Genomic DNA, 26,092 nt, shown 5'->3' with positions numbered 1-26,092 from the left:
ACTGTGGGCAAATGGCCCTGAGCCACCCCTGTGGGTTGAACTCAGGAACAGGGAAGTGAGGGTAAGAGGGGGTGATCTAAGTCCTGGGCCCAATTAAGAGATCAGATGGTGAAGTGTTTGGGATCCCTTAAGGTAAGGAGGCCTGGGCTGATCCTGCAGGCTGATATAAAGTTCTGTAACCTCACATGCAATGTGCCAACTCTGGCAGGTTCCAAGGACAGTGTTTTCCATAGCCATGACCCAAAGGCTTACAAGAGGAGAGATACTGGACCACTATGAGGATAGCACCCACGCAAGCATCTTCACCTATACCAACAGCAACAGCACCAGAGGTGAGCAACAGGTGCCCTGGAGGTTCAGTCACCAAACCAAGGTGGCTATGCTAAAAGCTACCAGTCACCCTCAATTTCTCTCTTCTACGTAACCATATTTCCCTTAGCTTTAGTGATGATGTCATAGTGGGCAGCTAAAAGCACAGTCATCCTAAAACTACACACACTCCTCCTAGCCTCTAGAAATCTGTGTCCTTGGAAGGGTTCATAAGATCTTCCTCCTTGAGGAAGAACAGGATCTGTCTTTTTATCCTCTAAAGTCACAAAGAGGCTGAAGAGATGGTCTGGAGAACATAGATCCACTGAAGGAAATGGGAAAGTTTGGCAGGCCTCTGAGTGTGCCTGACCCCAGACAGGGAAGCTGGGGAAGCTACAGCAGAAGACAAATGACTAGGTTAGAAGACCTTGTGACAGTTATATTGTCCAACCCAGGGCCTAAGGCACACCACCAAAGCTGTTCACTTCTGAGGAGGAGAGCTAACAAATGGTCTTTCTGTCTTGGGCAGTCCTAGGAACTGAGGTCTTATCAGGGCAGCCTGAGTTCTGCCTTTAGAAGCTATGTATGCAAAAATTTTTGCATGTGGGACTATGAAATGACTGAAGGCAAGCCCCAGTCCAGCACCAGATCTCTCCTTAAAGCTTCCCTAGAACCCTGTGTTGGCAACACCCTGCTCTGGGGTTGCCAGGGCCACCACTGTAGGAACAGGGACTTTAGGCCAGACTAGCTAGGTTTCTGTATTTCACCTCCACAGGGTTGTTGTGGTTCTAGGCTTCATTATGGCACAACACCCCTGTTTTCTGATGTCAGAGGCTTTGTTTTGTGCAAAGCTTCAAGTATATATCAAAGTAATAGGGAGAGTATCATGAACTCAAGCCCTTGTCATTCAGCTTCCATGGGTTTTTATCTTATTTTGTCTGTGACCCTTCCACTCTCTTTCTTCCTGATTATTTTTATTTTAATTTTGCATTTTATTTATTTATTTGTTTATTTATTTATTTATTTATTGAGAGGGGAAGACAGAGAGAGAGAGAGAGAGAGAGAGAGAGAGAGAGAGAGAGGGAGGGAGGGAGGGAGGGAGGGAGGGAGGGAGAGGAGTTGCATGTGGAGATCAGAGGACAACTTGGGGACATGTGTGTAGAAGTCTGGGGATAAGTTGGGGCAGTCAGTTCTCTTTTTCCACCATGTGAGGACCTGTTGTTCAAATCTTAGATGATCTTTTAATAAAAAAAAATCCCAGAGCCAAAAATCAGGGTGAAAGCTGAAAGATCAGAAGCAGAACAGCCAGCCACGTTCTTACCTCTGTGAAATCCTCAGCCTGAAGAGAGTGAGTTCCTGTTTCCTCACACCTTATATACCTTTCTGTGTCCTGCCATATTACTTCCTGGGATTAAAGTCGTGTGTCCTTCCCAAGCAAAGGCATGAGATCTCAAGTGCTGGGATTAAAGGTGTAGGCCACCACTGCCTGGCCTCTATGTTTAATTTAGTGGTTTGTTCTGTTCTTTGATCTTCAGTTAAAATTTATTAGGGTACCCAATATATCACCACGGGGACTAGGATCAATCTCAGTTTGTCAGGCTTGACAGAAAGTACCTTTACCTACTGAGCCATCTTACTGGCTCCTCCTGATTCTTAGACATGAATCTAACACATCATATCCTTTCTTTTGTATGTACTTTGGATGTATCTCTAAGATGAAAGGACTCTAAAAAACATAACTATGATGCCATCCTAATATCAAAAGTTTAGCAATGTTTCCAGGATATTATACACTATCTTAGTTGATGTTAGCAATATCTTACTTTCAACTGGTCATGGTGGCAGATGCTTGTAAATCCAGTGCCTAGGATGTAGAGGCCGAAGGATCAAAAGTTCAAGGTCATCCTCTGATACATATGGAGTTTGAGGCCACTCTGCCACACATGAAACCCTGTGTCAAAAATGTAAGTCAGCTAGTAGTAATGGTGCACACCTTTAGTCCTAGCCCTTGTGAGGTGGAGGCAGGTGGATCTCTATGAGTTTGGGCCAGTCTGATCTACATAGCAAGTTCCAGGCCAGCCAATGCTATATAGCTCTCAAGACCTTGTCTCAAAAAGACCATGTTTTTGTTTTGTTTTACATTTAAATTTAGTTATTTTTTGAGAGGGCACATACCACAACATACACACAGAGGTCAGAACTTGTGAGAGTGAGAGCTCTTCTTCCACCTTATGTGTTCCAGGGACCAAATTCAGATCGTCAGGTTTGGGGCAAGTGGCTTTACCCACTGGAACTTTATATCCCAGGGTGGCCTTGAACTCACCGTCCCCTGCCTCAGCTTCCAGAGTCCTGGGATTACAGGCATGTACTACTATGCTTAGAAAAAAAGCGTTATACTTTTTTTTTAGTTTAATTGAATCAAGGCTCAAATAAAGTGTACATATTCATGTTGATTACTAGATCAAACTCAGCCCCTCATGAATGCTAAGCAAGCACTCTACCATTAGCTACTTCCCTGGCCCAATTGCTACATTTTTTATTTTCCTTGCACTTTTTTTTTTAAAGAAAATAACCATTTTCCATGAACTTTTCCTCACTTCAAATATTGCTGGTGACTAGCCTATAATGTGATTTAACATGCTCCTTTGAGTGTATTCATTATTACTTCTTTTATTGTTTGTAGATAAACAGTTGATCTGAAGGTCTGACTGATACCAGAGGCAGAATCCTTTGGCAGAAGTAATAGAAGTGAGAGCAAGCCCTGGGTTAGGAGCTTCCATGTAAAACCTTATTGGGACATCAGCTCAAGCAGAAAACTCACAACTTGAGCAGAAAGGCTGCTGTGCAGACAAAGGGAGAGAGAGAGGCAAGCTTTTCTTTGTTTGCTGGAGTGGCCTGGGGATTTTCTTCTGACTATAGCTGTGGTCTCAAAAGATGTTCTATTTTTCATACAAGTCATTGGCTACTCCTAGAAATCCAGGTGCTGCCTCTTTTATACTTCTTCCCTGGCCTGGTGCCTCCATTCATGATGGTTTTTTGGTGTCTGAAGCTTCTAGGAGGGAGAAGACACTGGATGAGTGTGGATCAGGGTGGTCCTGGGTTTTGTTTTCAGTTATCACCAAGTCTATACACAGAGCTAAGTAAAGTCTAACTCAAAGATCAAGGCACCAAGGGGGAAGACATATGGACCAAGCCTTGTCATCCCATCCCAGTCACCCTGTCAGACACCTGCAGGCCTAAGTAAAGAGACAGTGCTTTCAGTGCTTTCAGTAAAAGCAGCCTTCAGGTCCCTGAAGAGTAATATAAGCTACTGTTACCACAACCCACACCTCAAAGTTATTCTCTGCATCAAAGCTAGCAGGATATGAATGGTGTATGGCTCAGCTGTATGATCTTCAGAATTAGTGATCTTTGGGCTGGAGAGGTGGCTCAGTGATTGAGAGCACTTACTGCTCTTCCAAGAGGACTCAAATTCAAATTGCAGCATCCACAACAGATGTCTCACAGTTGGAGCCTATAACTCCAGGTCCAGGGGATCTGATACCTTTGTCCTCTGAGGGCAACTACACTCACAAGCACATACCTACATGCAGACACACACATCTATACATAATTAAAAATAATAAAAATAAATCTTAGAAAAGAAGAATTAGCAATCTTGAAGTTAACTAAGAGCCACCAAAGCTAAAGTTCTTGATTAGTTTTCCCTCAGTGGCTAGACCAGTATCCAGCTGGTGTTTTGTGTCTCAGTGAAGACAGCTTTCAGAAGCATCTCTTTTCTTGGGAAATCACAAGTTGCTGAAGTGCGATGCCCAGATGTGCTAAGCAATTGGAATGCCAAGCTGCTCTTCCCTGACTTCCCTTCCTAGCTTGATTATTTTAATAAAGGGAATCATGCCTTAGTTTCCACCACTGGACTCTCCGAAGTGCAGCATGTGTGAAAAGTCGGATGTATGCTCAATTCTTTCCCCTTCATTTTTTAGGCAAAGTCTCCCTACGTAGGCCTGAAGGCCTAGAATTCACTATGTAGACCAGATGGACCTCAAATTCATGGAAAGTCCTCCTGCCACTGCCTCCTGAATGCTGAGATTATGAGAATGCACCACCATGCCCAATTCTCTTTTCTTATGTCTCCATTCTCCAATAGTGATTTGGTTCACCAGAGAACACCATAGGTATTACATCTCTTTCCTTTTCCTCCCAATAAGAATCTTGTTATCCAGGAATTAGAACTTAATGTCATATAAGTACTCATTTTCTCTATGTCAGAACACACACACACACACACACACACACACACACACACACACACCTCAAAAGAGTGATACAAACACTACTATAAACAATAATATCAATATTGGGTATGGTGGTACCTATCTGGAACCCCAGAAATTGGGAGGTAGAGGCAGGACAATCATGTGTTCAAAGCTTTCTTCAGCTAAATAAGCAAGTCAGGTACTTGCCTCCCCCCACTGCCTCCCAAAAAGAAGATGACTAGGGTCTGGAGTGACAACTCAACAGTTAAAAGCACTGACTGCTCCTCCAGAGGATCTGGATTTGATTCCTATGGCAGCTTAAAACCATCTATACTTGGCTGGGTGGTAGTGGTGGCGCACGCCTTTAATTCCAGCAATTGGGAGGCAAGAGGCAGGTGGATCTCTCTGAGTTTGAGGCCAGCCTGGTCTACAGAGTGAGTTCCAGGATAGTCAGGGCTGTTATACAGAGAAACTCTGTCTTGAAAAAACAAAAACAAACAAACAAAAAATCTGTAACTCCAATTCCAGGAGATCTGATACCTGATACCCTCTTCTGGCCTCTCACATAGGGCATAGACATACATGCAGGCAAAACACCCATGCATATAAAAAAAGTGATAATAAGTTTTTAGGAGACTGGATAGATGCCTTAACTGTTTGCTCTTCTAGAGGTACCAGGTTTGATTCCCAGCACCCACGTAATGACTCAGAACCATCTGTAAGATCCAGTTCCAGGGGATCCTCTTCCAGCTTCTGTGGGCATTATATTAGCATGATGCACAGAATACATGCAGGCAAAATACCTACACACATAAAATAAATGACAAAATTTTTTAAAAACTTAAATAGGATTACTAAAGACCTAACATGTGTCCTTTCACACTGAGGATGTATGTCATTGGGTTGTGTAGTTGAGACACTGTACTTTCAGTCCCTCTCTCTGGAGTTTGGCTATTGACTGAATGTGCGCATTTAGGCTCATTTGTTTTGGTTTTGATAACCAGGGGTTACCTTTTTTTTTTAATGACAGATATGTACCACCACATCTGGCAATCAGATATTACATTTTAAGTTTAAATTTTAGATCAGACATAAGCCACTGTGCTTGTAATCCCAATACACAGGATGCAGAGGCAGGATAAATTCAAGGCCAGCTTGGTATACATAGCAAGTTCCAGACCAGCCAGGACTACATAAACAAACCCTGTCTCAAATTTATTTTTATAATTATGCAATATGTTGGTTATAAGGTTCCAAAGGAGGCAAGCATGGTGGCCCACACCTTTAATCCCAGCAGTCAGGAGACAGAGTTAGGCAGATCTGTGAGTGTGAGGCCAGCCTGGTCTATGTAGCAAGTTCCAGCACCATCCAGGGCTCTATAGATCCTGTCTCAAAAAACCAAAATAATAATAATGTTCCAAAGGAAAATCTAGACTACAAGATAGATTTGAAGAAGTCCAGCTTTCCTGGCCCCATCCAACTCAATTGTTTCCTTCCCTGTTTTCCTTACAAACTTTTTGCCTGGGAGTTCACTTTTGCTACCTTTCTCTTGCTAATCTCTTTATGAATCCCGTTCTACTACTTTCAAGCAGGAGGGACAGGCTGCTCTGGTGTCATTGCTAGAGGCTCTGGTCCCCCTCCTTGACTGCTGCCTGGTCCTAGCTAGTCCTTACCCACCTTTGTCAGTGCTCTGCCTGGTTTGGAGTCTATCATCTGGAAAGGGTGCTGGCTTAGAATCTGTGACATTCAATTGCTCTAACCTCTTTGCTTGTCTATAAACCAGAGGTGCCAAATACCACCAGTTCCCCCTGCTCTGCTCCAGTTCACCTGCTGTACTTTCTCAGGGGAGATACATTGACAGTCTGAGGGTTCTCTGTTCTGGGGTCTATTAAAAGGCCCCATTGTGCTGGGTGGTGGTATCACACGCCTTTAATCCCAGCACTTGGGAAGCAGAGGCAGGCTGATCTCTGTGAGTACGAGGCCAGCCTAGCCTGGTCTACGGAGCAAATTCCAGGACAGCCAGAGCTGTTACGAAGAGAAACCCTGTCCAAAAAAAAAAAAAGGAAGGAAGGAAGGAAGGAAGGAAGGAAGGAAGGAAGAAAGAAAGAAAGAAAGAAAGAAAGAAAGAAAGAAAGAAAGAAAGAAAGAAAGAAAGAAAGAAAGAAAGAAAGAAAGAAAGAAAGAGAAAAAGAGCCCTATTGCTTCACACTATTCCCTTCTGCATAGAGACAGACTCTATGAGTCTTGGGTTGTCAATGTCCTGTTCCTACATCTTATATTGGGGGTCCTTGGGAATCTGTGCAAGGTTTCCTATTAGAAACAAAAAGGCCAGTACACAGAGTGAAGCAGAGGTATCATAGAGTACAGTTGTGCTGGGGATGAAATTTACCTGTCCCTCCTAGCACAGCCAGGACAGTCCTGTTTTTCTTGAACTATTTTGTGCTGGTTTTGGGAGGGACTGTGGTTTTTGTTTGTTCGTTATTTGTTTTTGTTTTTTTTTGTTTTGTTTTGTTTTGTTTTGTTTTGCAATGCATAGACTGTAGAATTCTTGCAAGCAAAGGCCTCTTTGTGTGTACTTTCCTAGTGCTGTGAAGCCTTATTATACAGTAGGAGAGATTGGGGCTTGTGACCCTGTGCAATTATTCTGGCAAAAACAGCAGTAGTAAATGTCCCCCTTTTATAAGGAAACCAGTCCTACTGAATTAGGGCTCACCCTAATAGCTTCTTGTGCAGGGCTCATTTCGAGCAAGGAAAAGTGGGATCAAGATGCTAGTGCAGCTGTGTATAGCTTTGTGCAGCTCCTCCTTCATTCTGTACCTCTTGCCTCCAGGTCCCTTTGAAGGCCCCAATTATCACATTGCTCCCAGGTGGGTGTACCACCTCACCAGCACCTGGATGATCTTTGTGGTCATTGCATCTGTCTTCACTAATGGACTTGTGCTGGCAGCCACCATGAGGTTCAAGAAGCTGCGCCATCCTCTGAACTGGATTCTGGTGAACTTGGCAGTTGCTGACCTAGCAGAGACCGCTATTGCAGGCACTATCAGTGTTGTGAACCAAATCTATGGCTACTTCGTGCTGGGCCACCCTCTGTGTGTGGTGGAAGGCTACATTGTCTCCCTGTGTGGTAAGCTGAAGAAGACACAACCTAGTGTGCCTAAAGAAAACCATACTGCAAACCCTGAGGTTCACACATGGTGTGCATATATGAGACACAGTATGTAGGGAGATACTCGTGGTAAAAGCTGGATCACAGTCAGCACAAGGGTTGAAGGACAGGCTTACAAAATTCTGAAGGCTTACATCTGAGCACACATTTTCTTTTTTTTTTATTAACTTTTTTCCTTTATTTTACATACTGATCACAGTTTCCCCTCCCTCCTTTCCTCCCATTCCTCCCCCACCTCGTGCCTGCCTCGACTCCCATCTACCCCCTCCCATCCACCTACTCCTCTTCTGTCTCCATTCAGAAAGGGGCAGGCCTCCAATGGACTTGAACAAAACATGGCACATCAAATTGAGGAAGGAGGAAGGACCGAGCTCCTCTCCCTATATAAAGGCTGGGCATGGGGAAACATGTTCCCAAATGGCAGCTAAGCACCAGAGACAGGTCCTAATCTCACTGCTAGGAGCCTTACAAACAGACCAAGCTACACAACTGTCACACACATGCAGAGGGCCTAGGTTGGTCCCATGCAGGCTCCCTAACTGTTGGTCCAGAGTCCATGTGCTCCCACAAGCTCAGGGCAGCTGTCTCTGTGGGTTCCTCCATCATGACCTTGACCCCCCTGGCTCTGACAATCCCTCCTCTCTTTCTTCAGGAGCACTCCCAGAGCTCCTCGGCCCAGTGTTTGGCTGTGGATCTCTGCATCTGCTTCCATCAGTTACTGGATAAAGGCTCTGTGATGACAATTAGGGTCATCACCAGTCTGATTACAGTAGATTGCCAGTTCAGGCACCCTCTCTGAGCACGAATTTTCAAGTGTTTGCTTGAGTCCAACATTGAGACAGGCTCTAGCTATATGTACCCAGTATTGGACTGTGGAGCTCATGTGGGAATAGATAGATCACGAATCAGAGAATTCCATAACCATATGAAGGGTAGGCTCTGGGCACCTTGGATGGACTCCTACTCAAATCAGGGATATGTGTGTTTCCATCCTGTCTCTAAGGCTGGTTAATGACACTGTGCAAGCTGTTCTCAGAGAAAGACATCAGAGCTTTTGAGATATTGACTGGATCTAGACACCTTTCTTTACAACCATCACTAAGATCTATTGGCTATGATTTGCTTAGGTTAGGTAGCTAAAGGCTGATGAGTAAAGATGCCTAGCCTGATGAGGTGTGTTTAATTCCTAAGACCCACATGGTAGAAAGAGAGAAACTCCTGAAAGTTGTCCTCTAACCTCCACATATACCCCATGACTACACACACATACACACCCTAAAATGTGGTGGCTAAGAAGTACCAGTGTGCTAGGCTCTGTGCTGGAAAGGGCCCAGTAACTAGATGGTGACAACACAGTATCTCCATTATCCCTCTCTTACCTTATCTCTAAATGGTTAAGGAGAGCCCAGTAGTAGCTAGTCTGGAAGACAGGCTTTGTCGAGCATATATGAGAAGGGAGGGTTTAAATGCCATGTATATAAAAAGAGACTTTGAGAGGTCTGGACTGGGGGTGGGAGACCCACAAACAGACCTGGTTGGAACCCCACTTGCCTAGCTGTGTACCCAGCAGATATCTACCAGTAGCTTCCCCAGCTCTTGGTCTCTCCTTGCCCCTCACCCATTGGGAAGATTAAGTTCAGATCAGAGGAAGTACTGGACATTATCCAAATCTATAGGGTAGAGTAATCAGGAAAGATCAAGTTAAGAATGTCTATCTCCCAGGCCCAAGTGCTTTCTGTTAGAGATGTGCACCTTGGTGGTTACATGGCCTTTCCCAAGTGGCATCTTCATGTCTGGCTCTGCTTCTGCTAGGCTTGCCTTTGTCCTACTCATAGAGTATTCTTTGTTTACCCATACACAAAATAAAAATAAATACATCTTTTAAAATTATGCACTAAAATATTAGCAACAGTGTTCTATACTAAAGTACCTCAAACAAGGATATGATCTGACTACCAATAAAAATTCAGTGAAGTGACAATGAACAGGAATGACATTTTATAGTCTGCCACCTCAGTAGTGTGATCTGAGAACATCTGTCCTTTCTCTGGCTGACCGAACTAGGAGTGTTCTAATACTGCCTATTTCATAATAGAAGGAATACAGAGCCGGGCAGTGGTGGCGCACGCCTTTAATCCCAGCACTCGGGAGGCAGAGCCAGGAGGATCTCTGTGAGTTCGAGGCCAGCCTGGGCTACCAAGTGAGTCCCAGGAAAGGCGCAAAGCTACGCAGAGAAATCCTGTCTCGAAAAACCAAAAAAAAAAAAAAAAAGGAATACAGAGTGTCCTTTAGAGGTTAGGTGAATGAACAATAAATACTTTTCCCCACCCTGGTTCATGGGTGCCTGAGGCCTGTGTGCACACCTTTGGGCATAAGAAGGAGTGGGAACCTGTGTCACCTTACAAACAATTGGAGAGACTCTGAACTGTCCCCAAACACTTAAAAGAACAGCAAACAAGCAGAAAGGATACAGATCATATGTTCTGTTTCTTTGAAACAATGACACCTCAGTGTGGTCATGCCCATATGGATATGGGCTTCCAGGAACTCCATCAATGGCATCAGAGGAAGAAATTACCAGAGGCCAAGAGGACAAAAAGCCCTTTTTTTTTTTTTCGAGACAGGGTTTCTCTGTGTAGCTTTGAGCCTCTCCTGGGACCCACTTGGTAGTCCAGGCTGGCCTCGAACTCACAGAGATCCTCCTGGCTCTGCCTCCCGAGTGCTGGGATTAAAGGCGTGCGCCACCACCGCCCGGCCAAAAAGCCCTTTAAGGGCCCCAGTGGACACATAAGTACAAAGCCATCAGCTACCAGAGTATTTTTTTTTTGCCTTCTTTTTGGTGATGGGGTATGTAGGCTGAGGTTGAGGAGAGAGAGCTATGAGAGCTCTAAGGTACCAGCCTCAAGATTCTATGACTCAGCGACTAAACTGAGAGCTAGGACATCCTGCTCCAGAGCAGAAGCAATTGTGGCTAGAAGGAAGACAAGAAAGAGAATAGGAAGACAGAGGGGAAGAAGGCATGCCATTGGATTTAGCATGGAAGCAAAGCAGAAGAGCCTGAAGGAGATGAGAAAAGAAGGTGAGACACACATGTCATAAAAATGGACTGAAAAAAAAGTCCATTCACCACGAGGTCCACTGTACTCTGGACCTGAAAACATTTCAGAGGATTTGGTGTGATAACTATGAGGGAGTCTTGAAAATTGTTGGCTAGTAGGAGGAAGTAGTGTAAATAATCCTTTGTTCTGACTCAAAGCCCCGGTCTATCTCTTCTCCCCCATAGGCATCACAGGCCTCTGGTCCCTGGCCATTATTTCCTGGGAGAGGTGGCTGGTGGTCTGCAAACCCTTTGGCAATATGAGATTTGATGCTAAACTGGCCACTGTGGGAATCATCTTCTCCTGGGTCTGGGCTGGTGTGTGGACAGCCCCACCAATCTTTGGCTGGAGCAGGTAAGGGTGTAACAATGCTAGGAAAGTAGCCTCTGTAGGACCAAGTGGGGAAGGTCAGACTGTGATCTCTAGGAATATCAATTCACTTCTGGTTTCTGGGCCTGCATGGCTCCCTGCTTATAAGAAGGAGGGAGAAAACTCTCCCTGGGCTCCCACTGCAGCATGCACATGAATGTATGAATATTTGTCTATGGTTTCAAAAGGGGCCCTATGGCCCACTCTCTAGACTATGTAAATGTTTTTCTCAAGTATAAGAAGCTCACAAGAACACTAGAAAAATCCAAAATGCCCAACCTAGTATAAGTGAACATAGGGTACATTTTAGATTTCAGGGTCTTCTTACAAGCTCTGTGCCAGGCCTTTCTCATACATTTTACCCTACCACCTTCAGAGGTTTCTTGGAAGGTACACCAGGTCATCTATATCCTGGCCAGGCTCATTCTTTGGGGAAAATACTCAAAACTGATGAGGCAGCGGATCAGATGTTTGGTTGGGAAGAATGAGACATGAACAATTGATTTCACTGTTGTACACAACAATCTTGAGTGTGTGTTTGTAGCTGGAATCTTAAAAAGTTCTTATTAATAAGAACAAACCTGGAGCCAGTTATTGTGGTGAATACTGGAAGATCAGAGAAGCAGGAAAAGCCACAGCTTCCTCACCTTGCCAATTCCTCAGCTGATCCTGTTTCCTCAGACTGGAAGCCTCTGAATGAATCTTAGCTGAAACCAGCCAAATGCTTCTAGTTTCTGGTCCTCACGCCTTATAAACTTTTCTGCTTTCTGCCATCGCTCCCTGGGATTAAAGGCTCACTTCTTGGGATTAAAGGCATGTGTCACCATGCCTGGCTGTTTCCAATGTGGCCTTGAACTCACAGAGATCCAGAAGGATCTCTGCCTCTGGAATGCTAGGATTAAAGGTGTGTGCTACCACTGCCTAACCTCTATGTTTAATATTGTGACTGTTCTCTTCTCTGACCCCAGATAAGTTTATTAGGGTGTACAATATTTTGGGGAACACAATACCACCACATGTGTTCTTGTGGCATTTGGACAGGGAATGTTCTTTCTTTGAGAAGCTTCCATCATTCTATAAAATAAGACTTGTAAAAAGCTTGTCTTTCTCCAGAACCACAATGACTGCCAGAAACTAAGAATTTCCTAGCGCTAGTCCTGGTGGAGGCCCAGACTGGATGATCTAATTTCATCTCCATGGTTACCCAGGGAGCAGTCCATTCATTACAGCCCTGGCACAATGGCCTCAGAAAAAAATTCAGATGTTCATAGGTGTTCTTAAAAAGTAAGAGGAAGAGGAGGCCTCCTCGCCGTCTTACGAAAATAGCCTAGAACCAGGTAATGATGATAATTGCATAACCTTGGGAAAGTCTTCAATGTCATAATGGCAAATTTTATATTATGCATATCTTACTACAAAGAGAAGAGAAATGATATGAAGCATATAATGGAAAAGTATTTACTAAAATCTTACTAAAGAATTTTAAGGTGATAAGAATATTCTGGAAGTACAACACTGTGTAGATATGAAATGCTATTGACCTGTTAACTTCTCATTTCTTAATTTCTTCTCCATTTAAAAACCTGACTCAAGTCAGGGGTGTGTCCTGGTTGATTGGGCAGGTTCCAGGTTGCCCTAGCTTAAATCAGAATGGACTGATGGCCCTTCTCTTTAGGTACTGGCCTTATGGCCTGAAGACATCCTGTGGCCCAGATGTGTTCAGTGGCACCTCGTACCCTGGAGTTCAGTCTTATATGATGGTCCTCATGATCACATGCTGCATCTTCCCACTCAGCATCATCGTAGTCTGCTACCTCCAAGTGTGGCTGGCCATCCGAGCAGTAAGCCTTTCACCCTCCTGCCCTCATCCCAAACTAGCAAGATGTCTAGGCAAGCTCAGAGGCACACCTGGTAACTCTCTTACCTCCACACTGCTCTGATCAGGAATCTATCAATACACCTGAGTCTCTTAAACTACTTTTTTTGGAGAAAAAAATCTCACTATGGAGACCTGGCTGGCCTGAAACTTGCTATGTAGATCAGGCTAGATTCAAACTCACAGAGATCTACTTGCCTCTGCCTTCCGAGTATATACCATCACTCCTGGCTTAAACTGTTTTTCAATCCCCATTGTGTCTTAGTCACTGTTCTATCACTGTGAAGAGATACCATGACCAAGGCAACTCTTCTTATAAAAGAAAGCATTTAATTGAGGGCTTGCTTACAGTTTCAAAGGCTTAGTCCATTATCGTTATGATGGGAATCAGACAGGCATGGTGCTAGAGCAGTAGCTAAGAGCTACATCCTGATCTTCAGGCAGAGAGAGAAATGCTGGCCTGGTGTGGGCTTTTGAAACCTCAAAGCCCACCCCCAGCGACACACTTCCTTCAACAAGGCCATACCTACTCCAACAAGGCCACCTCTCCTAATCCTTCTCAAATAGTGCCACTTTCTGATGGCTAAGCATTCAAATACATGAGTCTATGGGAGAACATTCTTGTTCAAACCACCACACTATACCTATAAGAAAATATTAAGACCCAATGGTATGGAACAGGAGATGTCATGTATTGAAGCCCTGAGTTCCATCCTAAGCACCAAATAAACTGGGAGTGGTGGCACACTCCTGTAATTTCAGCACTCAGGAAGTGAAAGCAGAAGGATCAAAAGTTCAAAGCCATCCTCTGCTACATAGCAAATTCAAGGCTAGCCTGATCTCTATGAGACCCTACCTCAAAAAAAAAAAAAAAAAAAAAAAAAAAAAAAACAAAAACATTGAGTAGTGTGACACAGGACGTTCTTTTGGGAGATAAATTTGAGGTTCTTTTTTAAATTAATGAAATTTATTCAATTATTTTATATCCCTCCTCTCCTCCCATTCCCTCTCCCCACCTCCCACAACCAGCCCCAATCTACTTGCCCTCTGTTTCTGTTCAAAAAGGGACAGGCCTCCCATGAGTATCAACAAAACATGGCATATCAGGTTGCTGTAAGACTAAGTTCCTTCCCTTGTATTAAGGCTGGGCAACGCAACCCAGTATGAGGAATAGGGTCCCAAAAGCCAGCCAAACACGTACAACTTATTTTGATCATATTCTTTCCCTCTCCTAAATCCTCTCAAATCCTCCCCCACCCAACTTCATGCAAACTCTCTCTCTCTCCTTCTATCCCTCTCATAAAAAAAAACAAACATAAAACAAAAAACAATGGTCAAAACAAATTAACAAAAATCATTAAGACAAAAATATCAAAGCAAAACAAAAATGTACACACAAAAACCAACAATAAGCAAGCAAACAAACAATAACAACAAAAACATGGAGTCTATTTATATTAAAAGCTACTCCTGGGTATGGAGTAGCTTCCTGGAGTGTGGTAGATATGCCCTACTGTACTGACATTCCATTGGAGAAAACTGATTTTCCCTTTTCCAGCATGTATCAGTTGCAAATAGCTTCTTGGTTAGGGGTGGGACTTCTACCTCTCTGTGCTAGAATTTTGTATGGTTTAAATTTGTGCAGGTCTTGTGTGTACTGTCACAGCCCTAAATGGGATGTCTTTATCAAATCCCAGTCCTCAGAGCTCAAGGATCTGTGCAGAAAAGGAGTCAGAAAGATTGTAAAATCTAGAGGTGATGAACAGCTCCAAGGATACAGTGTCATCCAGACACAACAAGACTGATATACATAAATGAAGTTCTTGCAGTCTCAACCTTTGCTTCCTTGTTCTCACTCCTATGGGATGGAAAGTCACTGCCTGCCCATTCCTAGAGAACCCAGTAAGGGAGCAGAACTGTGCCTTTCCCCTGGCCCAGAACAATCCTCCTACAGAGCATAACCAACAGAGCACCTGCGTTCCCTTCACCGGGGTCTTAGTTATTGTTCTATTGCTGTGAAGAGACATCATGACCAAGGCAACCTATAAAAGAAAGCATTTAATTAGGGGATGCTTATAGTTTCAGAGGGTGAGTCCATGACCATTGTGGTGGAGAGCATGGTGGCAGGCAAGCAGCCATGGTGCTGGAGCAGTATCTGAGAGCTTACATCCTGATCTGTAAGTTGGAGGCAGACAGAGAGAGCCTGACCCTGGCATGGTCTTTTGAAACCTCGAAGCTCACCCCTAATGATACATCTCCTTCAACAAGGCCAAACCTCCTTCCAAAACATTTCCATCAACTAGGGACCAAACATTCAAATATATGAGCCTATGGAGGGCACTCTCATTCAAACCACCACAATGGGGCTCTTGAGGATGACCAAGAAGTGGACTCAAGGGTGCTATTTGCCCTCAGACCTGCTCTCCACTGTCCTGTGTCTGGTGTTCCATCTTAGGAAGCCAATTCTGTTAGCAGTCCCTAACCCATCAACATCCCTACCCAGGCCAGGCTACCACTGGGGATTATCCCGCAAAAAAAAAAAAATGATAGTAAGGGGATGTGTGAGCTGGGTACTGTATGCTAAGAGCTCTGTGCTCCTCTACTGGTCTCCCTCTCCAGCATAAATTGTCCCTTTGTCCAACAACTTTCCTATCATTTTCTTTGTGTTCCATTTGTTCATTGCTGGGACCCTGTGTAACAGAAAGTCCCTCTAGGTGGTACTTTTCCTATATGAAGCTGCTTTGTGCTCACCCCTGCATGAATGGGTATTTATAAGTTCTTTCTGGAAAAGACCATGAGCTCCACCAGGAGGCTCCACTCACTTTAGTGTCTTGTAATGAAGGCTTCAATTTGGTCCCTGGGTGGGTGGTCTCATATCAGAATCAATTTAGCTAGCTCCCACAGGGTTTCCTTCAAGCTTTAGCAGTGTTAGCTCTTGGCTGGTAAAACCCATCACTGCTGTATCAGCTCTCCCCAGATTCTAGCCCTCATGGTTCCTTTTACAGCTAACCTTCCATGGCAGATAATGGCTGACTTCTATCCTTTAGAAAGCCTGGATTAAGTGTGTATATGGCTCTTGCATTGCCACTGGGCACCCTACCAAGCCCGGTTTAGTTAAAGCAAACTTGACTTCTAGGGCTCAGTTCAAGACTCCAGACTCAAACCTTAGCACAAGACTAGATCTTCTTGGAAGGGATCATATAAAGGCTAAACTCAGTCTCCTTAGTTCTCTTTCACAAACTTCTGTGAAACTACAGGCAACAGCTTCAAAAGTCTGGTCTGAGGGTTGACCTTGCCCAGGCCAGCCACTTGTTACCTCAAGGCCTACAGGAACTCCTACAAGGCTCCAGGACCACTCTGGCTCCCAAGTCAAGTCATTCTCTGACTTAGGGTGGGAAGCAGGATTGGGATACTAGGTGGACTATTTCCTACTCCCCATAGATCCCTAGGTATCCCTCTTCTTGTTAGTATCCTGACTCAGTGCCTGAGCAACACCAATAGTCCCTCCAAATATAGAGCCCTAAGTGACTCCTCCATTCACTGTTCTTGTCTTTCTCTAGGTGGCAAAGCAACAGAAAGAATCTGAGTCCACCCAGAAGGCCGAGAGGGAGGTGACACGAATGGTGGTGGTGATGGTCTTTGCATATTGCCTCTGCTGGGGGCCCTATACTTTCTTTGCATGCTTTGCTACTGCCCACCCTGGCTATGCCTTCCACCCTCTTGTGGCCTCCATACCATCCTACTTTGCCAAAAGTGCTACTATCTACAACCCCATTATCTATGTCTTTATGAACCGGCAGGTAAGCAAGAACATGAGCAGATCAAATTCAAAATGGCCCATAACTCAGTGAAGGTTCTTACCTGGAATCAAGTCATCAATGAGAAAACTTTATGGAGAACCTGGGGGTGGGGTCTGATGATGCGCCTCCAAGAAAACAAGTGTGAGAAGGCTTTGCATGTGATCCACCCTCTCCAGACCTCCTCTTAACCATGAGCTCTGTTATCCTTGCACTGTCTCCACCTGGGTCTGGCACTTAAGAAAGTGCAGTGCACTGCAAGTTCTTCCCTTCTGATGACCCCACAACTATGGACAGGAATCTTCAAAGGGTGCTGTTATAATCCAGATGTACTAAGAACTCAGTGAGCACGCAATGACACTAGCTAGTTCTGTTCCTCTTGTGTTTACAGGTTCAACTCCAAATATTTCCATTTTCAAACCTTGACTTTGGGATTTTTGCCTCCTTATAAGTTTAACCTTTCTTAGCTATACTAGCTAAGAGTTCAAGAGCTTTTATGAGCTCATGAATTAGTTCAGAGAGAGCATGCTATGGCTTTGTCCAAAGTCTTGTCTGATGGCAACTATCCTTAGCTATCATATTGGACTTTGACACAAGTTGCTATGACTCTTAGACATCCTGGTAGGTTGTAGGTGAACCTTAAGAGGTTCATCACCTTCTGAGTGCCATTTGCTTTCCTCTTCCTTGAATCCATCATATGCACTTCATTAAGAGGTATCTACTGTATGAGTTATTAGTAATCAGAAGTGTTCACTGGGGCCTCTCATTTCATCAGACTCTGTGAGTCCTTCCAACTGACTCCTCTTTCCTCTATTGTCTTCCTTCCTCTGGTGCTTGGGATGGAACACAAGGTCTGGTGCATGCCAGGCAAGTGCCCCACCCCAGATCTCCTCTGCCAAAAACTGAAAACAGTTCTAGAAAGAGATCCTTGTGAAAGACAGGAAACAAAGGTGGCCAGGTGTGCAAATTTTACTTTCACTCATTCTGCTTTATTCCAAGAAAATTGGAACAGGGGATTCCATTCTTGTTCACTGCTATCTCCCTCCAGAATAGAGTCAGGAATGAAGTGAAAACTCAGTAAGTAGATGTTGAATGAATTTCTTGCCTTATCTGCCAGTTTTTCAGCCAAGTTCATGTTGTTATTTAGCCCATCTCTAATGCTGTCAATGTCAACACTTAAGTGTTTTCATTTGAGAGTTTTCATGTGAGAGGGAATGGAGATAGTCATAAATAGAGCTGAAATTAGTGACGCTTTTACTTTGGGTTCTCAAAGCTTTGTAGTTGAGCTCCTTAGATGGCATTGGTTTTGGTCACTGCCTAAGTATCCTGAGGGTACCACAATAAATTCCACAAGCTTTGTGGCTTAAAACAACACAACTGTAGTTCAGTGACAGAGTACTTGCCTAACATACACAAACCTTTAGGCTAAGTTCCTAGCTCAGCAACAAACAAGCAAACAAAACAAGAAAATAGGAATTAAGTTTCTCACAGTTCCAGAGGCCAGAAGTCTGAGGTCTAGGTGTCAGCATTCTTATTGTTCCTTCTGGAGGTGCTGAGACAGTGTCAGTCTCGTGTCTCTCTCCTAGCTTCCCTTGTCCTACTACTCACAAACATGCTGTCCCAATAGTATTCTTCACATAGTCATTTCTCTGGATGTTAAATATTATCTAAATCTTCCTCTTCTCACAAAAACACTGGTCACTGGACTAGTGACAATGCTAATCCAGTATGACCTCATCATAACACACATGTGCAAAGACTCCAGTTCCAAAAAAGGTACAGTCACAGGTTCCAGTAGTTAGGATTTGGCATTTTTTAGGAGCAGTCACAATTCAACTAGAATCACCATTAACCACTAAATTAGATGATTCAGACCTCCTCTATTCATATGTGTAAAGAATTAGCTGAGCCTTCCTCATCCCACTCATAGTATTCCAAATGGGAGAAGGGAAGGTGTACATCCACAATGTGACAGTACCAAATGTCTCAAGCCTCACCTTTAGCACAGTGCACTAGCCATTTCTGCTTTGCTGATTAATGTTTTCTGTTCTTCTAGTTTCGAAACTGCATCTTACAGCTCTTTGGAAAGAAAGTTGATGATATCTCTGAACTTTCCAGTACCTCCAAAACAGAAGTCTCGTCTGTCTCTTCGGTGTCACCTGCATGAGGTCCGCCTCCAACCTGTCCCATCCACCAAAGCTTTGGCCATGTCTTACCTCCTTCCTCCTCCATCATTATGAAATAAACATAATTTCCCCTTGCCCAATGAAAGTTCTAGAGATGACTACAACATTTTGGGGCTATCTAAGCTACTGGGTGTTCAGGCACTGGGCCTGGAAAGAGTACAATGTAGACAAAGAGACCAGAACATATGGTTTCTTTCGTTTTTAATCCAATCCCCATGTCTATAGATGTTATGAAAAGATCATGGAAAATTGGAAGGAGAAGGCAAGTTGGCATCTGCATATATCTCACTAGGCTGGTGGTTACAGAATTAAGAAAATGAGGACAACAAAGTAACTCTCTAGGGAAGGCTTACTGGATGCCCTCAACATCTGGAAAGACAAATTCAAGTGGTTGAGACTCCTTGTCCTTCAGTGTCCATCTAATAGAGGCTTAGCATCCTTGAAGTCTGGTCTCCACTTAAAGGGAACCCAGGCCTGCCAGTCCATGATGGAGATGATATGCCGCTTCTGCCAGGCCAAAATTCCAAGGCCAATCAACACAAATATAGTGAATGTGCGCAGGCGTGAGTTGAGCAGGGGCAAGGGGCAAGAACACAAGGTAGAGACCAAGACCAAGAGGATAGTGGTCAGTGTAAGAAGCAGGCTTATGAATCTGAACAAAAAGTCCTTGGGACGGGTTCTGATGCTGGCCATCATCTCCAGTTGGGTAGCTTGCTGTAGAGTTTCTAGCTTGGCTATTCTGCTCTTGAACGTCTCCATTACATCCTGTAGGTAACAAACACATATACTCACCAGATGTCATAACAGAAATGTGTTTATCTAATTTAGTAATTTATTTGCCTAGGGGTGTTCAAGAAATACTGTTGAAATAAAAAAGTTTTATTTATTTATTTATTTATTTATTTATTTATTTATTTATTTATTTATTTATTTATTTATTTATGTGTTTGTTTATTTGAGACAAGATTTCATTGTATAGTTCCAGCTGACCTGAAACTTGCTATGAAGACAAGGCTGTTCTCAAACTTAGAGATCTGCTTGCCTCTTCCTCCCAAGTCCTGGGATTAAAGGCCTGTGTCATCACACCTGATGAGTTCAATCTCTTAGGAGAGATAGGGAGAACTTCTAGGACATGCACAGTGGAGACAAGACAGTTGTTGTACAGTGCTGGGCTAATGGGTCCTGGTCCTTATCTACTGCTGAAACTGAGGACCTAGGTGGGAAAGGAATAATCAGGGACAGGAGTAGGAGCTTTGAGTGTGGCAAGGACTAAGGGGCAGGAAGGTAGACCCAAAGAAAGGGTTCCCAGAAGCTTTCCCTCTACTAGCAATGCAAACACTTCAGCATCCCTTGGGCTTGTCAGGCTTTACCCCTCCCTGGTCTGTAGCTCACAGACTCCAGTTTATGGCTCAATGATTGCCTTGACAGGATGAGAAGCACAGTCCAAAGTTCACAAAGCAGCTTGGTAAGGAGTGGAGCTTACACAGACATGCAAGGTAAACACTGTTGGTTCTAAAGCACCACCAGGTAGTCACAGCTACAAGATCTTCTCTTGCCTTGGCTTGGGAGCATACAGATAGATTCACTCATCACCCCCCACCCCCAGCCCTTTCTCCCTGAGGCCCTCACCCATATTTCCTTGGCTCTTTCATAGGACAAATAGGCCATTTTCTCTTCAGTGCATGCCAAATGCTGTTTGAGGTGGCAAATCTCATCCAGGTATCTCTGCAAGTGATCATTCACCTGTTCTTCCATCAGTGATTGTCTAGAAAGCAAGAAGGAAAGTAATATTCCATCTGTAGCTTACTCAGAGCTCATGCTAGCACCTTGCAGCTAGATTTACTACCCCCACCCCTACCACACCCCCCACTAGAATTTAGTCAATTTAGGCTGCCTCCTCTACCTCTGCTTGGGAATACTTACACTGATAGACATTATTTACAACTACTGTCTAGTAAAAGTCTTACCAAATGTGCCATAAGACTAAAAAGTGTAGAAAAAAAATTTTTTTTTTTTTGGTTTTTCGAGACAGGGTTTCTCTGTGTAGTTTTGGTTCCTGTCCTGGATCTCACTCTGTAGACCAGGCTGACCTCAAACTCACAGAGATCTGCCTGGCTCTGCCTCCTGAGTGCTGAGATCAAAAGGCATGCACCACCACTGCCCGGCAAAAAGAAAATTTATGTATGTATGTATGTATGTATGTATGTATGTATGTATGGTTTTTGAAGCTGAGGACTGAACCCAGGGCCTTGTGCTTGCTAGGCAAGCACTCTACCCAACCCATTTTTTTCTTTTCTTTTTTTCTTTTGGTTTTTCGAGATAGGTTTTCTCTGTGTAGCTTTGTGCCTTTCCTGGAACTCGCTTTGTAGTCCAGGCTGGCCTCGAACTCACAGAGATACGCCTGGCTCTGCCTCCCGAGTGCTGGGATTAAAGGTGTGTGCCACCACCGGCCCAAAAAGAAAATTTAAGCTATCTGTACATGCTATCAAATCCCCCAAACATTCCCAGGAGCAGTGTTAAGGTTGCAGTAGTTACTCCACAAATATATCTCCATTATAGAGCATGGAAAGTCACAAAAGACCACACTGAGTAAAATTCCATTTGTATGCAATGTCCATAAACACGAACAGATGAGTGGATGCCAGGGGCTGAGAATCGGGGTGACAAGGAGTGACTGCTAATAGGGTTTATTTTTTCAAGGATGATAAAAATGGAGATTAGACAGTGGTGTAACTAGCTGACTGGAATGGAGTAGAGGTCAAAGCCACTGGGGCCTGAGAGTCCAAATTGTCTAATGGGATTCTTGCCCTTTCAGCTCCATCTGGCTCTGAATAATGCCTCTGCCAGACTGTGCTACCTCTACTTACCCCATAAAGGGGTTCCATGTCAACTGGCAGCAGATAAATCAATTCAACCTTCTCCATTCTCTCTCCACCCTCATTATAGTCTTAAATGTTCCAATCATCAACTGGTGCCTACTGTGCTTTCTTTGAGAAATCCAGAGTTTCGTGAAGCAAAGCTAGCAACATCTTGAGGCAGTGTGAGGAAGAATGAGCTGCAGAACTTGGGTGACACATTCCCACTTGTAAAGGTCATATAAAGTAGGAGAAATCAGCAAAAGAACAAGAATAAAACCAAGGGATTCAAAGAAAGAACAGCATTTAAAAAGCAGGGCTGAAAGTGAGTAAAATTACACACAGCATCATCACAGTGAAACCTTTGAACACCAAAACAGAGCAAGTTCCAAGATAGTCAAGGCTACAAAGAGAAAGCCTATTTCTAAACAAAACCCTATAAACTCAAAAAAAGAGCCAGAGGAAAATAAAAATAATCATATTCAAAGCATCACCATCAAAACAGCAGCAGCTGGTGGACCAGCCTGGCTCTATCTTAAGATTAGAAGCCATCTTATTACAAGGTCAAAATAAGTTCATCCCTGTTTTCTGTAAAATTTAAGTTTGACCCTGTCTTGACCCATTTTCTGGAATTTGACATGTTCCACACCCTATACCCTGACCATACTCTGAATTCCTCCCTGGTAAGATGTTCTGCCGTATAATTTTGAGATGTTCTGACAAGTTCCTGTGACCAAAAACCTTTGGAAACTCCCTAGCCTTAAAGTTTTTGAACTTATAAGCCCCATTTCCTCCTATGTTCAATGCTATTCTCTTAACTGTTGCTTTAGGAAAGTAGCCCTAACAGAAAATAAAGGTTATTTAATTTGACCAAAAATTTTTGTCAATGGTCTTTACTCTCATTTAGTGGTATTAACACAGCCATTTCAACACAAATAAGAGAAGCCAGAATTGATTGTTTTCCAAATGCATAGTATTTCAAAGAAATAAATGCTAATCCAGAATTCTATGCCCAGCAAAGATATCCTTTAGAAATAAAATGACTCTTGCAGGTAAAGACAATTGCTACCAAGTCTGACCACCCAAGTTCAATTCCTCATGGTAGGACAGAAGTGATTCCTGAAAGTTTTCCTATGACTTCTACATACACCTATATACATACATAAACAAATAAATGTAACAACAACTATTAAAAGAAGAAAGAGAACCGAGCATGCACATTCATCATTCTTTGCCTCCTAACTGCAGGTGACTTTAAGCTCCTTCTGCCATGAGTTTCCCGAAATAATGAACTTTACCCTCAAACTGTGAGCTAAAATAAGATCTTTCTCCATTGAGTTTGTCAGGATTTTTTTGCTGTGGAATAATCCTTCTGTACACTATGAATATATATTGCTCTCAGGCCGGCTGGGCAGTGGTGGCACGCGCCTTAAATTCCAGCACTCGGGAGGCAGAAGCAGGCGGATCTCTGTGAGTTCAAGGCCAGCCTGGGCTACAGAGTGAGTTCCAGGACAAGCTCCAAAAGCCACATAGAGAAACCCTATCTCAAAAAAACAAAAATGAAAAACAACAAAAAAACAGACAGGCCAGTAGCTGGACAGGAAGTTAGGTGGGAAAGCCAAACTGAGAATGATGGGAAGAAGGAGGGCAGAGTCAGGAAAGATGCCAGCCAGCCGTCCAGTTTCAAGACATGCTAGAGGACAGGTAAAGCCACGAACCACATGGTAATACATAGATTTATAGAAATAGGTTAATTTTAGTGTAAGAGTTAGCTAGTAACAAGCCTGAGCTATCAGCTGAGCATTTATAATTCATATTCAGCCTCTAAGTCGGTTATTTGGGACTGGATGGTCAGGACAGGAAATGCGTGTTTACAATTTTTTTTAATCACCACAACAGAATAAGTAACTAGTAAATCAACCCCTTGGCAGCACTCCAGGATGAGGAAGCCAGACAATTCATGGAGAATGATTGTGGTTTATAGAGATCTAAAGAAAATAGTGCCCCTTACCCACACTGTTGTACTCTTCACTGCTATTTTTAACAAACAATTGGTTTAAGCGATGGGATGATCTTGATTAATCTGAGGACACACACAGAGGTGAAGGGAGAAAACTGAGTCCATAGAGCTGTCTTCTGAACTCCTCACATGTGCCCCCCCCCATTATACACAATATGACAGTAGTAAATAAAGTAAGAAAAACTCAAAATAAATCAAAGACCTTAATATAAGACCCAAAACCCAAAAACTGTTCAAAGAAAACATATAGAGGAGCGGAAGAAATGGCTCAATGGTTAAAAGTACTTGCTGCTTTTGCAGAGGACCTGGATTCTGTTCCCAGCATCCACAAGGCAACTCACAACTGTCCACAACTCTAGTTCCAGGGGATATACCCTCTTTTCTGGCCTCCACAGGTACCAGGCACACATTCAGTGTACTTATACACATGCAGGCAAAACATTCATACACATAAAATAAAAATAAGTAAATCTTTTTAAAAATATTCTGTCTCTGGCTGGCAAGACGCAGAAGCCTGAGCGTCCTACTTGAATGAAATGAAATCCAACAGAAGTGACAATTCTTCTACCCAACTCCATAAAGCCCCCCTTTCCAGTCATATCTCTCAGCACTGTACCCCTTCTGCCCACTCCCCAACCCGATCCCTCAAGTTCCCATGCCTACCCACCCCCAGTCCAACCAGGAAATCTCCTCTATTTCCCCTTCCCAGAGAAGGGGAGGTGCTTGGTCTTATGACAGCCTGACATGCCACACTTTGCTGAAGCCCATGGGAGGCCTGCCCCTTTCTGGGAGATTATGGAGGAGGGGTGGGGGCATGGAAGGGAGGAAGGAGGATGGAGTGGAAGGAGAGGAGAGAGGGGTTGCTGCAGTTGGGATGTAAAATAAATAATTAATAATAAAAATAAATAAATAAAAAGAAATGACAACTCTTTAGCCCTCTGACCAACATAGTCTGAGAACACAATAGAAGCCTAAGCAGATTCCTTGAGAAGTCAGCCCTATATTATATCACTGGGGCAAAGTGATCTTAGCGACTAAAAAGGCTCTCTTATACATAACTTTTGATTTCTGAACCTTGTCTCAAAGGAAATCATACCAGAATATTCCTGGGACAGAGGACTTAGAGATTGGAAGCTTCCAAAGTCCTGGAATGTAGAAGGAAAAGAAGCACAGAAACATAGAATATTCACTTCAGGACATTTTCACTCTGGTAGGAACTCATGTGCAAGATGGCCCATGAAAAATGTTCATGAGTGCCATCATCTGTGAATACAGCTAGGAATATAAAGCAAGAATGATGTTCTCAATACAGAAAATATGCTAAAATATGACAGAGAGCCAGAATCATGGGAGTAGTGTGGGCAATGTGATGCTGGTGGAGAGGAGACAGCATGAGGAATCCAGGAGAAATTGCCTGAAGGAAATAAGAAGGCAAGGTCAGGCCATCAGCCTGGCCAGCTCTTCATGCTGGGGTATTCTGCTGATTTTTCTACAATCTTGCAAGACCTTAGTTTGCAGAGAGAAAGCAGAGACTATTAATTCCAGTTTGTGAGCATTCACTTGGGGTCTGAACTCAAACATTGACCAAGTTGATTCTCACAACAAGCCCGACAGTGGAATTACCAAATTAATTCAATTTCACAGGCTTGGAAATGAGTATGAGTATTGCTATTTCATTTTTGACTAAAGCTCTTCAGCTCTAGCAGAGAGGATGCTAGGCCTGATCTAAATCCAGGATTCTCTCCTGAGTGATTGGGGATCTCAAATCACCTATCTGACAGGATTAGTATTTTTAAAAAAAAGATATAAAGAACTCTTATTAATGCAACAAAAGAAAGACAAAACTATACAGTCTGAAAACAAGCTAAAGACTTAAATAAAATTTGATGAAAAGTATACAAATGGCCATAAGCAGATGAAAAGGGCTCAACATCACCAATAACTAGAGATAGAAATGTTAAGTTACACCCACTGTTCTCATGTACTTAGAGTAATGATTTTCAGGGGCAATTTGTTCCCCATGCAATATTTGGAAATGTCTGGAGACTTCTTTACTTGTCACAAACTGAGGAGAACTGGTAGGCTAAAAATGCTTCCCTAAACAATAGCCATGTCTTAATTCCCAAAAGAGTCATTCTAGAAATGATATAGTTAAGG

The 26,092-nt window shown here is 43.4% G+C and overlaps 2 protein-coding genes across 3 annotated transcripts in view; one reads left to right on the top strand and one right to left on the bottom strand.

Moving 5' to 3' along the window:
- The first annotated feature begins 235 nt into the window (after positions 1–235).
- On the top strand, positions 236–19,124 carry Opn1mw (opsin 1, medium wave sensitive). The gene is made up of 6 exons (XM_006992450.3): positions 236–332; positions 7,396–7,692; positions 11,018–11,186; positions 12,877–13,042; positions 16,638–16,877; positions 18,931–19,124. Exons 1-6 carry the CDS (start codon positions 236–238, stop codon positions 19,039–19,041), a joined length of 1,080 nt encoding a protein of 359 aa, XP_006992512.1. The 3' UTR covers positions 19,042–19,124.
- Positions 19,125–19,244: 120 nt separating this feature from the next.
- The window catches only part of Tex28 (testis expressed 28), a 52,170-nt gene continuing 45,322 nt past the window's right edge, over positions 19,245–26,092 (bottom strand). For both annotated transcript variants that reach the window (XM_042269226.2, XM_042269227.2), the window contains exons 8-9: positions 20,690–20,825; positions 19,245–19,825 (exon numbers count right to left, since the gene is read on the bottom strand). In XM_042269226.2, coding sequence (XP_042125160.1) covers positions 19,469–19,825; positions 20,690–20,825 — 493 coding nt within the window. In that variant the 3' untranslated portion in view covers positions 19,245–19,468. The remainder of the gene's footprint in view (positions 19,826–20,689; positions 20,826–26,092) is intronic.

This window comes from Peromyscus maniculatus, chromosome X (genome assembly GCF_049852395.1).
Source record: "Peromyscus maniculatus bairdii isolate BWxNUB_F1_BW_parent chromosome X, HU_Pman_BW_mat_3.1, whole genome shotgun sequence".
NCBI lineage: Eukaryota > Metazoa > Chordata > Mammalia > Rodentia > Cricetidae > Peromyscus > Peromyscus maniculatus.
Note: the sequence above shows the minus strand (reverse complement) of the source record. Positions and strands in the feature narration are given on the sequence as shown.